This window comes from Bidens hawaiensis, unplaced genomic scaffold, assembly GCF_021521415.1.
Source record: "Bidens hawaiensis isolate Kalapana, Puna unplaced genomic scaffold, B.hawaiensis_p1.1 tig00025204_1, whole genome shotgun sequence".
NCBI lineage: Eukaryota > Viridiplantae > Streptophyta > Magnoliopsida > Asterales > Asteraceae > Bidens > Bidens hawaiensis.
This window is the reverse complement of record NW_027494019.1, coordinates 184,259-203,544: the sequence shown is the minus strand read 5'-3', so window position 1 is coordinate 203,544 and position 19,286 is coordinate 184,259. Positions and strand designations below refer to the sequence as shown.

General features: G+C 34.1%; 1 protein-coding gene across 2 annotated transcripts; it reads right to left on the bottom strand.

Moving 5' to 3' along the window:
* Nucleotides 1-608: 608 nt before the first annotated feature.
* LOC143571156 (ABC transporter C family member 3-like) lies at nt 609-6,517 on the bottom strand. Of its 2 annotated transcripts, XM_077056657.1 has the most exons (10): nt 4,047-6,517; nt 3,888-3,974; nt 2,717-3,322; nt 2,478-2,642; nt 2,108-2,402; nt 1,807-2,021; nt 1,438-1,743; nt 1,306-1,369; nt 970-1,209; nt 609-886 (listed from the first exon to the last, which is right to left on the bottom strand). In XM_077056657.1, the coding sequence occupies exons 1-10, from the start codon at nt 6,483-6,485 to the stop codon at nt 765-767; spliced, it is 4,539 nt and encodes a 1,512-aa protein (XP_076912772.1). In that variant the 5' UTR covers nt 6,486-6,517; the 3' UTR covers nt 609-764. The 2 variants fall into 2 exon arrangements, with proteins under 2 accessions (XP_076912772.1, XP_076912771.1); XM_077056656.1 differs by having other exon boundaries at nt 2,108-2,642.
* Between the last annotated feature and the right edge of the window lie 12,769 nt (nt 6,518-19,286).

Genomic DNA, 19,286 nt, shown 5'->3' with positions numbered 1-19,286 from the left:
CGTTAAGACGATAAGTCAACGTGAATTCGGTCGGTTTCTTACGGTACCGGAACTAAAACAAAATTAGCAGTTGGTTGGCTTTCGTTACGGTGGTACCAAAACTAAACCAAAAGGCAGTGACACTATGCGAATTTGGTCGGTTTCCTTCTCGTTCGTTATGGTACCGAATTAAAACATAAACAGAAATGGCATGCGGTTGGTTTTCGTTACGTTCGTTATGGTATCGGAACTAAAACAAAAAAAAACAAATGGCATCAAAACCGAGCCTTGTCAGTCCCGGACATTGATGCAGTGTGTTTACACTAATTCAGTTTGTTTCCGTCACGTAAAAAAATTTTAATGTTTGATCGGTTTTCGTTACATTCGTTTTGCTACCAATACTAAAAAAGAAAATCAAAATGGTGTAGACAAATTTGGTGACGCCACTTGGCCCAATAAGGGCTTAGATAAAATATTAATATAAAATAATAACGGATGATGCTTTATTGGAAACTTAGAATAGCTAGTAAGTATTGCCTTGATTCACAAAGAACAAAATTGTCATCAAAATATTCTCATGGAGGGAACAAAATAAAATTACCAGTAAATGATAATTATATCACCTTATATATAACGGCTTATTGTATGATTCTTATAAGCAATGCCACAATGAAATACATCCGAAACAGTCAATTAGTGGTGAGTGTGATTGTTGTACAGTTACACTTTCTTTTCTATACCGAACAGTCCGAACACAATGATTGCAATCTGGCGTTGGCTGACGGTCAAATGTAGCTACTTGCATGACTAGAATTTGACCTCATGTTGTACTCCGCAACCAGCTGGGAAAAGGAAGATGATGTATCTTCAAGCAATGTTGTAGGAGAATCATATTCTTCAACAAGACCTGCATATATCACAAACCAAGTTTATATGCACAAAAGACACTGTATCAATTAAGACAGAATAACCGGTCGAGCTCACACAAACCATTATTTAAAACCAAAACCATGTTACTCTTCACCACAGAGGTGATTCGATGTGCTATTGCAATGACAGTAGAGTCTGAAAAGTGTTGGCTTAGTGTTTTCTGAATCATGTTATCGGTTGCTGTGTCAACTGATGCAGTTGCCTCATCAAGAACCAAAATCTTCCTTTTCTTCAGTAGCACACGCCCAAGACAGATCAGTTGTCGTTGACCCATGCTCCAGTTCTCACCGTTTTCAGTAACTATAGCCAGTTTACAAACAAGGGTTGTCAAAAGTTTGCATTTTTATGCAAACTAAAATAAAAACTATGCACTAAAATGGTTGGGTAATCAAGAACCTGATGCATCAAGCTTGCCTTCCTTATTTCTAACCTCATCTCCAATCTGGCATTTATCAAGAGCCTGAAATCACAACTAAATGTAACTAATGCCATACATATGCATAAGCATATTAAATCTATCTAATGTACCTCCCAAATCTGATCATCTGTATACTCCTCAAGTGGGTCCATGTTGCTTCTAACGGTTCCATTAAACATAGTGGGATCTTGGGGGATTATGCTTAATCTAGAGCGTAAATCATGGAGTCCAATTGATGAAATGTTTACCCCATCTATCAATATTTCCCCACTGGTCGGTTCAACGAGACGAAAGAGTGTTTGAATAAGAGTAGATTTACCACTTCCAGTTCTCCCTACAATTCCAGTCTTTGTACCTCCACGGAAAGTACATGTGATACCTCTCAACACAAATGGCATGTGTGGCGCATATCGAACCTATTTACCGTTATTTAAAGATTAATAAACAGTCTAATTTAAAGAAAAACAGTCAAGTATTACCTGCAGATAGTGAATATCAACTTTTCCTTGTGAAGGCCATAGACGATCGGGTCGATTTGAGTTTATGACAAGAGGAGGCTCGCTAGGGATACGACTGTACTGAAATATTCTTTCAACCGAGATAAATTGTATTTCCACTCTGCAAAGTTTTTGTATAGCCCAAGCTTGTAACATGTTCAAATTTAGCCCATATGTTACTGCTAAGCCCGCAGTACCTACAACGGGTTGGAAGAGGATGAGTTATATTACTTGTTTATGGTTATAACTGTAATCCTGATTTTGAGTTGTAAAATTTACTTACTTGGATCAATAATTCCTTCAGGAACAGAGACTAGAAACACCAGAAGGTAAGCAAAGATAAAAGATGACAGCATATCCAAGCGTAATCCGAGCCAAGTCAATGCACCAACAACATGAAACTTTGGTCTGGAATAATTGTCAATCAGTTTTAAGCATGTATCTTGGAATCTATGTTTCTGATCAAAGCTTCTAATAGTCGTTGATCCAGATATTGTTTCAGAAAAATGCTGAATGACTGGTGCTTTACAAACTCCAACCAATCGTGACAGTTCTCGTGCTGAAGGCAAGTAATATTGCTTCAAACACAATAAATGTATGTCAAACACAAAATTATCATCAAAATGAACGGTTTTAACAGCAAGTATGGTTACCTGTAACCAGATGCAAATTCCAACAACGGGAAAGAAAACAAGGAATACAGGCCAAGCACCTAGTGACATAACTAAAATAATGCCTAAAAGCTGTATGACCACATAGGCAAATGGGCCAATAAGATAAGCTACATTCAAGTCCACTGCAGTTTGGTCTGTAGATACCTGCAAATACAGATTCTAAAAATCAAGTTACCTAATCATTAAGCAAAATGCAAGAAAACAATGTATTCACTTACTCGATTTAGAATTCTACCAGATGGGTTGGCATCAAAGAAAGACATAGGTGCACGGAAAATACAAAAATGCATTTTGTCAAAAAGGCGATTAGCTGTTTCATATCCAGCTTTCATAAGTAAAAATGATCTTGCGAGAATACAAAAGGAGCATGCAATACCAAAAGCCACATAAACAACGATGAATTTGAAGTTATCAACACGCGCTTCATTGCTTTCAGATGTAGATGATGCCCAAGCCAACCAGTAATTGCTTGAGATTTGAGATGATTCAAACATAATTTGCGCTAATATTATCAAAGGAGTAAGTGCTCCTTTATAAGCAGTTGTAAGGTATTTCCAATATGTTGATGCACCCACTTTACCGCTTTGTCTTTCTTCTTCTTCCACAAGCTGCCTTTTCTTCCCCTCCATGTGAACTAAATTACCATTTTGACCCTCTATAGTCTCGTCTTGGATATCCTTTTTAGAAGTTTCTAAACTATGCCCTACAGAATCAATTTCTAACAAAGCTTCTTTGTGAGCACCAACAAGTTCTAAAAAGTCACCTCCTAGATTCATAATATCATCATATTTTCCTGCTTGTGTAATTCTTCCATCCTTCAAGACCTATAAACGAACTGAACGTTCAGTGAATGGTGCGTGAACCGTTCAATGGGAAGTTCGTTTATTTATGTAATGAATGAACATCAACAAAATTTTTGTTCATTTAGTTAAACGAACCAACATGAACACAAGTCTTGTTCATTCATTTATGTTTGAGAACTTTCATTTAAATTCCGTATACATTCATTTATGTTCGTTAATTTACCTTTGTTTAAGTTCGTTAGTTTCTGTTCGTTATATATTCCCTTAAATTTTTTTGGCCCATTACAACTTAGTCTAGTTTTAATAACCTTTTAGGCCTAACACATTACTTTTAACTAGTTTTAGCTCAGTAATGTCAGTTCATCTATGTTCAGTTATGTTCGTTCGTTTACTTTTGTGAGCCGTTTCTTTATATCGTTAAACGAATACAAACATGTTAATTTTATTAACAAATGAACAAGAAAACCCCATTCGTTCGGTTAAAGTTAAACAGAGAAACACGAACATGCTTTGTTCGTGTTCATTAGGTTACTTGACAGCCGAAAAAATTGTGTTAGGCCTATGAAGAATACTTTAAAAAGCTTACCAGGATGAGATCAGCAGCAGGTAAAAACTCCACCTGATGCGTGACATAAATCACTGTTTTAAATCCCAAGAAATCCATCATACATTCCTGTGCATAAATTACTTCAACAAGTTAAACTTCGTAAATGAAAATTTGAGACTTTATTAGTGGTCAACTCACCTTGAAAAGATGGTTTCCTGTAATAGCATCAACAGCACTGAACGGATCATCAAACAGATAAATATCGGCATCTTGATACAGAGCACGTGCTATCTGTATTCTCTGTTTCTGACCACCACTCAAATTGATTCCCCTTTCCCCTATCACTGTTTGATCACCAAAAGAGAGAATTTCAAGGTCTTTCTTCAAATCACATGCTTCTAGAACCCTCTCGTAACGTCCTCTGTCCATCTCCTTACCAAACAAGATATTATGTTCTATCGTCCCACTCTGTATCCATGGTGTTTGACCAACATAAGCCTTCATTCCGGCAACTTTGACTTTTCCTGACAATTTAGGCATTTCTCCTAGTATACAAGACAGTAAGCTTGACTTTCCTGATCCAACAGGACCACAAACAGCAACTTTCATGCCATTAAAAACTCTGAAATTTACATCAATCAATGTCGGATTACAAGATGTTGCATCCCATGAGAAACTCCCATCAACAATCTCAACTGACGTGTCAGAACTACCTCTCGGGACTACATCTACCAGCCCAGAATCTAATTCGGATAAACTAAGGAATGATGCAATACGGTCAAGTGAAACTTTAGCCTGCACTATCATAGTTATTGTATCCGGAAGATTATATACTGATTCCTGAAGATTCTTAAATGTTGCAACTGCAGACAATACCTTCCCTGAGTCAAGTGGGATGCCAGCAAGCATACACGTACCAAATGTGGCTATAGCCACAAATGTAGGTGCAACCCAGAATGCACAATTGGTCATAGCAATAGTAAATAAATAAGTATATAACCAATGTGTTTCATTATTCCTGATATCATTAATTCTAGACAAGAACTTCATCTCCCATCCATAAAGCTTGAGAATCCTCATATTCTTCAATATTTCAGAAGTTGTTTTCATTCTTTTATCCTTACATTTCATCAGTTTCTCAAGAAATTTTTCCTGTAACTTCCCTAATGGTAGATTAGATAGCATGACTAAAACGGTTGCAACAAAGGTAGCTAATGAAGAAATCCCGAGAATATTATATAATATTGCTAGTGCCAGACAAACTTGCACAATGACCAGCCAAGGTTTGTGAATGAACTTGCAGAAATCACCAATTCTTTCAGCATCAACAGCCATGAAATTAATGATCTCACCATTGGAGTGTCCCTGCTTTGAGTGAGACGAAAGGGTCAAACCTTTGTGGTAGATCATCGAAACAAGAGCAGCTCTGACATTAATCCCAGCCTGTTGCAGCTTAAAATCACAATGTCGTTGCGCCAAACACTCTACAATCTTAGCAACACTGAATGCAGAAACTAGAAGAAAGCCTTCATTCAAGTCTCGATGTCCGTTTAGATACTGAACAAGTGTATCTATGAGAAACGGCCCCACATATGAAGCTAGTGTGGACACTAAAGAAAGAAGACCTGTAATTATTATGTCTTTCCATGTTGTCAATATCACAGCCTTGAACAGACTAAAAGTACTCAATTGGCTGCTTTTAGTCTTATCCAATTCTAGTTTACTTCTTAAAACCGAAAACGATCTGTTAGCACTATTTAAACTGTCAAGCTGTGGAACATCCTCAAGATCTAACCGTTTCTTATATCCCACAGAAATCAACGATTGAATCCAAAAGAAAGTAAGAAGACTAAAGATATTACTGGTTGCAGAAGGAGTTATAGTTTCGCCCCCACGTTTGGAATCTCTGTCATCCAGCAATGGTTGGTACCCGGAATGGGCAATGGTACCACCTTCATTCTTAACCGAGAACCCGACATAACACAGGAATAAACCAAGAACAGTAGATGAAGCATCTAACATCAAGAATTGAGGTTCTAAACTATGAATCTGTTTATAGAACACACAGTCTAACACTAGGCAAAAACAAAAGATTACGAAAGACAAAAACCACCAAATCCTTAATGCAAAGGGACACTTAGATTCTGATGATTTAGACACATGGTTGTGCAAGTAAACCGAAACGAATAACCAAACAAGAGTTCTAACAACGGTATCCGAAAAGCCAATAATGTTTTCTTCAACCCAACCATTTCTATACCAATAAAAAAGGTTCAAGAAACACATAACAAGATTAAGAACCACAAGGACCACACAAGATAACAGGGTCTGTTTGTATAACAATACCTTATTGTTGGGCATCTGTTTAGGACCTATGGAACTGACTTTTTTGCAGAGATAAGTGATGAATACAAAAAGCAAGAAAGCAAGGTGTGCTAAAGCAGAAAACCCATGCACCAGCAGAAAGTCATCATTCATTGTAAGAACTGAAAGCTGAGACAAAGTCAGTGGCATTATGCCCATGAATGATGGTTCAATAATAATGTCTAAATGTTTTAGTTTATAAAGTGAGTGACTTTGTGTGATATCATAACCTTGGGATCTGATCAAAATTGGTGGCCATTGGTCCATCCCCATCTCCCTTTTGTCTTTTTTTTTTCTTTTTGTCAATTTTAAACTAGTGTGAGTGCAATGACACCCACTCACATATTCCACACAGAAAAAGATTAATGGGCAATTTTCTTTTAGAACGACAATAATATTCGATATGCCTTGGTGGTTGCAGATCGGCTTGTGACTGACCTTGGTTTGGAACCCAAGAGAGTTTCCCCTGAAGGGCAAATCCCCATGTTCTCGGCTTCTTCCCCTTATATCACTTGATAGTAGTTGTGACGCCACAAAAGTCAAAGCATAACGCATGCGGGATTCGAACTAGTATAGTTCTTATCTTCATTGTTGTTGCCATAACCAACGGATGATTAATGGACAATTCTCAATTTCCAATCTTTTTTGTCTTTTTCCTTTTCTCTCTCACAATAATTGGATTATTGTGAAACCCATTATTGTGCAGGGTCAATATTCAATGCAACTTTTGTGGACCAATGCAAAGAGTATATTCTTTGAGTCATTTCGTCGAGCATGTGGCGTGCACAACCTTAGGCTAAGGGGTGTGGGGGCTCTAATGGGGACTCTAGTGGGGGCTCCAGCCAATAATATTATGACGTGTGGCAGAGAGAGAAACTGGATAAGGGGGGTGTTGGAGCCCCCGTTGGAGCCCCTGGCCCTGGTGTGGAAGGGCTCCAGCTAATATATATTTTTTAATTAATTCCACACCCCTCAACGGCTCTTTTTCGAACTCCAAGACACCTTTTATCTCTCTTCTCCTGCGACCAGCCTCACGCCTGCCTGGATTTCCGCGCTCGCGCCCCGCTCGCGCCCCTGCACGCGCCCCGGTGGTGTGGGGTTAGCGCCCCGGGGCGCGAGCGGAGAGGCTCTAGCGCCCCGGTTAGCGCCCCACACCCCTCAGCCTTAGGCTGAGGGGTGTGGAGCGCTAGAAGGGGCGCGAAAGCCCTTCCGCTCGCGCCCCGGGGCTCGAGCACCACACCACCGAGGCGCGAGAGGGGCGCGAGAGGGGCGCGAGCGCGGAAAAAGAGGCAGGCGCGGATGGGCTAGCGGCTGGGAAGGGCGTGAAGGGTTCTTGGGAAGTGAAATAGAGCCGTTGGGCTCATTGTTCTTCTTTTCTTATCCTGCTACACACATAATATATAATATATATTAATATATACAATATATACATATTGTACCTGCATATATATAATACGTACATATTGTACCTGCATATATATAATATATACATACACAAAAAGACAAAGCCTAAGAGATTAAGCACAAGCCAAGACAAGTTTACACACAGTCCAGTGTGTAATTGTGTGTATTCTTTAATAATACGTTTAAGCACAGTCCAGTTTTTTTAATAATACGTTTTTTAATACATTTATAAAAAATTAAAAAAAAAACCACTCGCGCCCCTCCACACCATGTCCCGGGGCGCGAGCACCACTACCAACACCCATCTTATCAACTTTCTCTCTCTGCCACACGTCACAATATTATTGGCTGGCGCCTCCACTCGCGCCCCCTCTCGCGCCCCCCACACCCCTCAGCCTTAGGAACATAGGCTGTTACTTGTTTGTGTCAGTAAGAGTGTACGAGGGTATCCTCAATTAACTATACGTGGGCTGATGTATTGATTTTTCAAAGAACATCATATTCATCCAATAACACATTGACACGTGTAGATGTGTGTTGGTGTGTTCTAATTGAAAACATGAAAAAATTAACTAATTGCTAAGGGTCAAGTTACTCTACAAAAGAGGAAAAAAAATAGGAAAAAAATAATAAAAGATGAGAAGGAAATCTAGATATACAAAAAAAAAAAAAAACCCTTATAAAATAACTCAAAATTAATAAAAAAAATTAAAACTCAAAATTTAATAAAAAATTGAAAAATGTAAAAATGCAAAAATATTTTCATCGTCTTTCTCGTTCTCAAAAAAAAAACCTCGAAAGACACAATGTTATTGTGTCTTTTTTATTTATCATTGTGTTTTGTGTTTATTTTCGTCATTGATTGTGTTTTTTTTTCCTTGACATTGTGTCTTTTTTTTCTTAATATTGTGTTATATTACTCAACATTGTGTTATATTTCGGTCGGCATTGTGTTAAATTTTGCGATGTATTGTGTATTTTTTTATTTATCATTGTGTTTTGTGTTTATTTTCGTCATTGATTGTGTTTTTTTTCCTTGACATTGTGTCTTTTTTTTTCTTAATATTGTGTTATATATTACTCAACATTGTGTTATATTTCGTTCGGCATTGTGTTAAATTTTGCTATGTATTGTGTATTTTTTTATTTATTATTGTGTTTTGTGTTTATTTTCGTCATTGATTGTTTTTTTTTTCCTTGACATTGTGTCTTTTTTTTCTTAATATTGTGTTATATTACTCAACATTGTGTTATATTTCGTTCGGCATTATGTTAAATTTTGCGACGTATTGTGTCTTTTTTTATTTATTATTGTGTCATCTGTTCATTTTCGGCATTGTGTCTTTTTCTCGATATTGTGCCTTTTCGTTGTGTTTTTTTTTCTTTTTTTTGGAACGATAATGACGGGGGAAACATTTTGGTTTTTTAATTTTTTTTCGTTTTTTAAATATACTTTGAGTTATGCTATTTTTATTATTGTTTTTGAATTTTTTGTTAAGAGTTTTTTTATCTGACCACAAATCCTTCTCGCACTTCTTATTTTTGTTTCTCTTTATATTTAAACTTTACCCTAATTAGGTGCTAGATTAGAACAAAAAAAAAAGAGAGAGAAACGTATAACCATCAAAATAGTCCAAATGATTAGGTTTCATTTTAAATTAACTTTTTTTATTAGCTCCACCAATTCTCTAATAACCAATAAGGTGTGTTATTTAAACAACCAACCTACATGTATATAATTAAATTAAGATATTTGACGTGTCATTTAACTAACTCTACTGCTAAGTGTACAAATATAGGTGCATAAATCGGGTTTTTTAAATACCCGGTTCCGGGTAAGGAACCAGATTCGAATATGACCGGGTATTGGAAAATCAGGTATTGGTAATACCATGGTCGGGTTCGTCTGGGAATTGTCTCTAAAAGTCATACCCTATGCATCGGGTTCGGGTTGGATATAGAACCGGGTATTTGAATACCTTATTTTTGGGTATTTAAAAAACCTTATTTTCAGGTTTTTTGGGACTTTTTTCAGGTATTTTTTGGGTATAGATTAGATTATTCAAGGGTTTGCACTTTTTATGGGGTATTTTCGGGTATTTTCAAGTATTTTTCGGGTAGTTTCAGGTATAAATCGGGTATTTGAATAACCCGTTTCGGGTATTGGAAAAACCCGGTTCCGGGTATGGAACCGGTTCCGGTTTTTGGATATTACTGGGTATAAATCGGGCCCGGTTCCGGGTACGGGTTTTGGTACCGAAATGCATACCCTATTCGTACCCTACGGGTAGGGTCGGGTATTAAAAAACTGGTTCCGAGTATTTTTTCGGGTCCGGTTCCGAGTTTGAGTTTTTTGTGCACCTATGTGTACAAGTTTCTATTTTTACAATTTCCATTTATCGAATGAAAATGAAAAATATGTTTGTGGAAACGATCTCATTACTCTATTTTTAAAATGTTTGTGAATTACCAACTCAACTAAGATGAATTGATGTTAACATTCTCTTTTTCATAATTGGTATGTATTCACAACATTCCATTTTAATTTCTTTTAAAATACAAATAAAAAATATTCTTATCAATCTATGTATTTAAGAAAATAATGCATGATTTTATGAATTCATAAGGTATGTTATTATGTATGTTATTAAATTTAACTTTTTGTTGTATTTTTTTAACCACACGTGTATCACATGGGCTATATCTTAGTATAAATCTAATAAATCTAAGTTAAACTTAATTTAAGGATTAATTTCATATATACCCTTACAAAGATTATAAATATCATATATATCCAAACAAAACTTAAAATATTATATGTGTTCTTACAAAATAATTAAAATATCATCTATACCCCAACATAATAGTAAAAGTATCATATATATCCTCATTCATAAATAATAATTTAATAAATGATCACTTTATTGTTATTTTTCTAAATTTTTAACTTTCATATTTGCTCTTTTATTAAGGAAATGATCATTCTACTCATTTTCATTACATAACATATTTATATAATGTGTTATTATTTTAATTTTGATCGATATTTCTTATCCTTAACGACAACTAAATCGTCTCTTATCATTTTCTTCAAAATTGCAAACCCTTCAAGGGTTCATCGCATCAAATGGTGTACAATATAAACCTTTTATCACATCTAATTGAACCAAGGTATGGTTTTTTTTAATTGTTTTTAATGAATGAATGGGATATATACGATATATTGATAAGTTTGTGAGGACATATATGATATTTTTAGTTTTGCGTGGGCATATATAATATTTTTAATGTTTATAGAGGTATATATGAAATTTTCCCTTTATTCAAAGTTAATTGGATGAGGTTTGAGATATTATATAAATGGTGCTCATAGGATAGAAAACTTTTACATTTAAAGTTTCGCCTTTAGAAGATACATTACACATGTCCATTATTCATTAAAGTACCATAATCAACCATATATTATTAGAATATATGATTTATAAGGGTACATTGGGTACTTAAATAGTTAAATGAAGAATAAAGTACAAACTAGAAAGAACAAGGTCAGGTGTGAAGCCTCGCTTCACATGTAAATGCCAACTCTAAAACAAAAGGACATGTTCTCATGTCGTTCTCCTCGTCTCATATATATCATTGTATATTGCCAAGACATTGACATATACACTTACGTTGTCAAGTGTCACCCCTTCTTATTTAAAAGTAGTCCTCTCCATACGAGATATATACATGTGTACTCAATCACTCATTCTATATGACACGGTTTATACATGTTCTAGTTCTATACTAAACTATTGATAACCACCGCGATATCTACAAAATAACAAATTGTTCTTAGATGGTGATCTCATATTTCTTGAACAAGAGGGGTGGATTCACTCATATTTTATTTTATAATAGAATAAGGTCAAAAACCATTCATGTCCCGGTTTTACGTAAAATTTATTTAGACCCCTAAAAAATATGTGACTAGCCCCCTTTAAGGGTTTTGCCTAGTCAACAGTTTTCTAATCAACGTTAAAAACAACTAAAACTTCAATGTCAATTTGAGAAGACGATGACATTCATACACTACCTCATAGCCATATTATTTGTTATAATAAACTATTTAACTTTTAATACCGTATGAATAAATAAACATAATAAATTGTATTTCATTTTAACTGTCTCACTGTCTGCGTCTGAGTGTGTATATTATTTTAAAAAGCTATTTCAAAAATATGATACTAAAATAAAATAACTTAAAAAGGAAACCTCCAACCCCGTAAACCACAGAAGGATATAACTGTTGACGACATACATGTTTGTGTATTTTTGCACGTTTAAACATGAATTCTGATACGTAATTTCCTCAAAGACAGCGACAAACTCGATTCGAAGTTTCTTTGAAACATCACTTTTGTTTGTAGTCGGAGATTGAATGACCAAGTTGGTTCCTAAAAATATTATTTAGCTAAAAGTCATATTAGGTGTTCTTGCTTATTCGGAAGGGTCAAATAAATCAACTACATATGTCCATGTGAAAGATTATTAAAAATAGAGTACCTAAAAGTGAGCCTCCAATCTTGATGATGACTAAATGTATATCCAATCAGTCACCCCCTATATATAACTACCCATAAGTTATTTCTTCTCATTCATAGCTTAATCAATTCCCTAAAAGAAAACTCAAATCAGGAGTTAAGATCATGAGGAGTCACAAGAAGCCAATGACCGTATTTACGATCATTAAAACGCCCATAAGAGTTATATCGAAAGCACTCGATCTTTACGTTAAAGGCGTCAACAACTTCACCACTGCCTACAACAAGCCTTACTCGGTCACTGAAGTCAACTCCAAGTGTAACAGGTTACCTAGGAGTTTCAGCACAAGTATGCTATTGGATAATGACCAAGCCCCGGTAAGTGCCCTTGTTAGATCTATTTCCACCACCGGGACATGCAACGGAGACACAAACGTTAACATGGCGGAATCAGAACTGAAAATGTACTTGAATCAACACCACCGCCGCCAACTACTAGCGTCTGCATCCAGGAAAGCTGTACTACGAAGCGGAAGCGTTGGGATGGGAAAGATAGATGAAGATAGAGTTTGTTCTTTCAGGGATCATGATTTTGGTCTTAAAAGCTCGCTCAGCGTGAGGAATAAATACTAGAGTAGATGAAATGTTGTTTACTATTGCAATTGTTATTCTTACTCATCCAAAGAACCTCCTATGTGTAGTTTATCTGTAGCATTCAACCAAGAATGCAAACAATTGAATGCAAATTTCAAGGATATATACCCTACTCCTCCAGAGAACCTCCTCGAGTTTGTTTTTTGGGTTTCGGGTTTTTCGGGTTTCAACGTTTTAATTTTAGACCCGAACCCCAATCCAAGTTTCTCACAGTTTTTTCGGGTTCAGGTTATTTGGGTTTGGGTTCTTTTGGGTTGGGTTAATCAGGTATCGAGTATCTAAGAAAAAAAAAGTATAATGTGAAAACTAAAGCAACATATTCCTCTTTATATGTTAACTAGGTTGCATACCCGTGTTGCAATAAATTTATTCAAACGACGGCATTATAAGAAATACAAAAAAATATGTTAAACTGTTTATATAATTATGTATTATGCGGTATATTAAATTACATATTAAGCATCATGAAAAATATATATACATGTCGAAAATTCATAAATATTCAAATATTTCTTTTTGGTTTTTGTTAGATATAAAATTCAACTTATTTAATACTTTAATTAACCCATTTGAGATAAAATCAATGTTTAGAAACTGAACAATATTGGTCATTCAACCGACAAATAAATAAACAATAATAATAAAAAAAATGGTTGGTTGTTCGCAAACCAGTTTTGAAACCGCAAAAAGAACAAAAAAAACAACAATCGGGATACCATTAAATATTTTTAAAATTGATTAGTTGTACACAATAGTTTATGCACTAGTTAATGATAACAATAAGTTGGATGCACTACTTTGTTTTTATAAATGTTAGTTTTCTTATTGATTTCTCATTGGAGCAATATGATATGAGATATAGTTTTATTTGGAACCTTGAGTGCCAAGTGACACAAAGATTGTCCAATTAGGTGTAAGTGGCATAACCATGTTTCTGTTTATTAAGGATGAGTTTTCATTGTTTTCTTTTTTCAGTGACACCGAAATAGGCATTGTTCGTATTAAAGACTGTAAGAAAGATAACTGTTTAGATGGAATTAAAATAAATGTGTTTGGTAGATTTAATTTTCTATTGTTATTTTTCAAATTAAAATTCAAGTTAAATTAAATAATAATGGAATACCATTTGAAATGTATGACACAGACCTGTAGATGCATCAACTGAAACATTAAACAAATAGGTATAATTTTATATGTTAGTTGTAATATAAAATAAACACACATCCCATAAAATTTAAATATAAGCAAGTAAAAGAATGATACTTTGTTGTATAACTACTGTTAGAAACATCATTCTCCGAAGATAAGGTGAGCTTTTGATCTTTTAGACATCGCGTTATCATTTGACAAAATAAATACATTTATAAAAGAGTTAATGGCCATTTTCGTCCCTGTGGTTTGCTACTTTCGCCACTTCAGTCCAACGTTTGAAATTTTGTCAATTTAGTCCTCAAAGTTTTAAAGATTAGCCAATTACGTCCTATCTGTCTAACAGCATCCGACTTTGCCGTTAGTTTAAGGGTATTTTTGTCTTTCTTCCTTTTATTTTGAGTTAATGGTCATTTTCGTCCCTGTGGTTTAATATTTTTGCCACTTCAGTCCAAAGTTTGAAATTTTGTTAATTTAATGTCCAGTTCAATTCAGTTTTTTTTTATTTTTCTTGTCTATAACTCTAAAGAGGATAATCCAAGCCCAACACCATTGAGCATCAGCCAAACAGGTCTGCATTACTCTGTCGACAACATTAATCATATGCCCTCCGTATTTAGTTTCTAGACGTTTCCTAAACTCTCCCTCATGGTGGAATTCAACGGTAAAGTGGTCAAGGCAACTCCTTGAAACCGAATTATACAGAAAAAACTAAAAATTGTTTCTTTGATTAATGTATAAAAGTTGATTTCGACTCATATGTTGATTTCGACCCAAATGTTCGCTATGATATGTTAATCTCTAAACCCTAATTATTATGCATTCATCAAAGAAACGAGTTTTAGTTTGTTCCGGATTCAGAAAATTGTCTTGACCACTTTACCGTTAAATTCCACCATGGGGTAGAGGTTAGGAAACGTTTAGAAACTAAATACGAGGGCTGGGGATATGATTACTGTTGTCGACAGTGTAAATGCAGACCTGCTTGGTTGATGATCGCTGGTTTTGGGCTTGGATTATCCTTTTCAGGGTTATAGACAAAAAGAAAAAAAATTGAACATTAAATTGATAAAGTTTCAAATTTTGGACTGAAGTGACAAAAGTATCAAACCACAGGGACGAAAATGACCATTAACTCAAAATAAAAAGAAGAAAGACAAAAATACCCTTAAAGTAACGGCAAAGCCGGATGCCGTTAGACAGATAGGACGTAATTGGCTAATCTTTAAAACTTTGAGGACTAAATTGACAAAATTTCAAACTTTGGACTGAAGTGGCGAAAGTAGCAAACCACAGGGACGAAAATGGCCATTAACTCTTTATAAAAAGGAATCATATGAATGATAGAAGAAGTATAAAATAACATTAACGATAAATTTAAAGCGTAAACAACATGAAGAAAACTAAAATTGACCAACCACCTCCCACAATCTGGTTTGGTTTATACGACCCATAATTATAAAAATCGTAAACCAAACTGCTGATCATGATTTTACACAATTTTTAGTGGGATACCACCGTTATGTTTATTGTATTGGTGACGAACGATCGTTTTTTATAAAAAACAACTTCATTTTAATATTCTAGTTTAACGCCTAATTAGTTTTTATTTTATATATATGTATCTAGTTATGGAATAATAAAATGTTTTATGCATGTTTTTTAGGGGAGCTATAAAAAAGTTATCCAATAGGTACATACAAATTTTATATACAAACCACGTGTAATATGACGTTTATAACCCAAGTATATAATATATGTATAACACTATATAAACATAAACAACTTATTTAAAGGCGAATTTCATTTCAAGATGGTAAGTTTGACCGGTTTAATGGTTTTAAAGGCAGCCAAGAAGACACCTAGTTGATATGCATGTAATTCACATATGCTTAAAAGTGCGAAGAATACAATATTAATATATGATGCACAATATAAAATGCATAATTGGATGTAGGACTTGTTGTAATTAAGGTAAATTGATTGAAGATGAGCAGAGCTAAGAAAGACTCCTCAGGTGTGTTTGTGAGTACGAGCACTATCAAATAAAGGTGTTTAGTACTAAGGAATGAAGGAGACCAAAAAATTTAGTTTTCGTAATTGTTGCTGAAGGAATAATGGAAATAAACAAATTTTACGGTAACTAATAGCTATTGTATATTAGTTGTCCACGTAATTAGTAATACGTAACTTAAAGGAAATCACTAATTATTAATTTATAATAAAATTTTGTTTTTGTAGAAGAAAGAATTCAAAACAACTATTATGATTAGTTGACGACTAATTCTATAATCAAATATTAAAAGTCAAGGAATACATTTAGTTAATTAGTTGTGTATATGAAAGATTTTAGTTTCTTTATTTTAATTTAATTAGAAATATTTATGACCTAAAGCTTCAAAGATAGAGTGCCACATGGCAAAATGTTAGATCAATTAGGGGTAATGTGGTTCAACCATCATTTTTGTTTATTATAATAGTAGATATAACAGTCAAATAATAAATAAGCATGACCTGTAAAGCAACATATTTTTCAATTAAGGTTGTTATTAGCCATAAATAGAAAATATATATAAACAATAAATAGTCGATCAACCATAATAGATTGAATAGGAACAAGTGGAATGTGTAGTAGAGTGTTTGGTATATGATATGCATACATAATAACAATATCATATTTATAAAAGTAATAGTTTATTCGGGTTAACCCGAAACCTATAAATCAAACCCAAGATTCAACCTGAATTACTTCGGTTTGGGTTCGGGTTAGCCTTTTCTCGGGTTCAGATTTTTCAGGTCGGTTTAGTTCGGGTTCTGATTTTCTCAAGCCGGGTTTTAGGTTTAAGTGACAACCCCACTTTGACTATATACCATCATGTAGGACTTAGAATTGTGTCACCAATAGGTTGAAAACACTGATATGTTGTTATAGAATTCGCCACTATTATCGTCAAAAATCGACATCGCTCACGCTATTTTTGTTAGTTAACTACGGAGTTTCATCGATACTCATCAAAATGAAAAAATCTTATCGCTCAATGTTTATATATTACGTTCGGTATAATCTTGTGTCGAATCAAATAATTGACGGAATCTTGTATCATGTTAAATAATACCCAATATAGTATATCGCGTCATTGCGTAAACTGAGGATAAGTGTGTATAAGTGGGAATTTGGTTTTTGATAATAATATTCATACAATCGTAAAGAGGTTATATTTTCATACAATCATATGAGTTCTCAGCCAAATTCAACATACAGACTACAAGTGATGTAGAGTGTTAAATGTTTTTTTACGGAAATTCCACACCATCATATAAAGAGTGTCTAAATTCTTGTAGAGGGTATACTAATATTTCAAGAAAAACGATAATTTCACATGGTAATTTTACTCTATGATGTAATTACATAATTACTCTACTTATATATATAATTACTCTACTTGATTCTTAAGTTTAGCATATTAATTTCATTTGTACGTTAACTTCTCTTCCTTTTGTATATTTTAGATTATATATATGTTTGAACTTTCTTAATATATATTTTTGAATCAATAAAATACTAATTCGAATATGTGCATAAATCGAGCTGAAGTGAAAATAGCACTTTAATATCTTGACTTAATAGTTGTATTTTAATATCTTTCACTTAATAGCGACAAATTGACCATGTGTAGTGAATGAAGTCTCTTTGTGAGCGTTGTGCGACATGTAACGTCACGTTAGCATATGGGTCTATTGGCTAAAAGGGTGTGGTGGATGAAGCCCAGCAATCATTATCTTATTATTATTATTATTATTATTATTATTTATAAAAAATAAAATTATAAAGCGTCCATAGCGCTCCGAGGGGCGATGTTCCCGGCGTTATGGGGCGCTTTCGAGGCCCATGAAGCCCCACTACGTTAGGTCTAATCAATGTACATCCATTTAGAATATGACTGTGCTAGTTATTTAAAATATAAATCATGTTTTAATATTTTTTGTTGTATATAGAATTTGGATGAATATGAAGTATGAAGAAGTTGTAAAAATAGAGCTGAAGTAAAACACGCGGGAAAGCGTTTGGAGGTCGTACTTGATGAGCGAAATGCACTTGTTGGGTTTGGCAAGTAAAAGGTATTTCATGTGTGCATGCAACCGCTTTTATTGCTATCATAAGGGATGCAGACTATGATAGATTTGTTGATTTTTACTTCACTACACTATAGATAAAGTTAAATTTAGAAGTTGCTCCCATGCCTACAAAAGAGCAATGGATAAATAGGAGAAGATATATGCACCTATTATCAAACGCCCTCCTGAAAGACCAAGAAAGAATCAAATTAAACCAAATGATGAGCTAAAAAAGATGTGATGTGGTGAGTATGGACATTAACAAAAACACGTGCAAAAACACATCTCAAAATCAAACATCAACAAGTAAACGGGGACGGGAAAGAGTACAAAAAACCTTTAAGGAACTAACCAAAACTTTGGCATTTGCTTTTAATATTTGGATATTGTTATGTCGATTTTGGGTTGTTTTCCGGAATTAATTTGTGGTATCATTATGGATTAAAACTTTTGCATTTGTATTTTCATTTTGATGATTGTTATCGTTTACTTTATGATTGTTGTTATTTTAAAAGCTTGCGATAGACAGAAAACTAATTAGTAAGACGTTAACTTATGCCACCTCTCAACTTTTCCTCTAGATCCGTCATTGGATCAGAGTCTATATGGCTACTATATATAATAGAGGAGTCAATGACCTCTTAAATTTTAAGAGGTACAAATTGTATTACACAAATTACAACACTTAATGCATGTCTAAAGGTAGTTAAGGGGACATAGTGGTCTTTTGACACAATAAAATAAACCGTATATTAAAAAAGTTACAGTAATAGCCCTTTAACTTTAGTCACCTATTTGTAAATAAAAATAACAAGTACAACTTTGATCCCTCATCTTTCATTATATAATTGACAAAGTTTATCATTATTTTTGTTTACTTCTATATCATTAAATATATTGTGATTTTAAAAAAAAAACCGAACTTACGTTTTCGATGTGCTTATTTTTGTTGACGTTTTGACGTAAACTTTGTTTAATAATGAGATATTACTTATAATGTACAAGTCACTAATACATTCAATGTACAAGTCATATCTATATCTATATCTATATCTATACTATATATAATATAGGAGTGAGGGACCCCCTAAATTTTAAAAGGTACCACTCTTATTGCATTTAGTACAAGTTATATAAATTTAATAATTTAAGGGTAAAATAGTCTTTGCATATTTCAAAATAATATACAATAATGGTCCTTCAACTTCAATCAAGTTTTGTTAATATA

Coding starts and splice junctions, on each gene's coding strand:
- LOC143571156 (XM_077056656.1), bottom strand. CDS start 6,485: ATGGGGATGGACCAATGGCCACCAATTTTGATCAGATCCCAAGGTTAT. Junction 2,022..2,107: donor TGAAGGAATTATTGATCCAA/GTAAGTAAATTT, acceptor AACCCGTTGTAG/GTACTGCGGGCTTAGCAGTA. Junction 887..969: donor GGTTTTGGTTTTAAATAATG/GTTTGTGTGAGC, acceptor TGATATATGCAG/GTCTTGTTGAAGAATATGAT.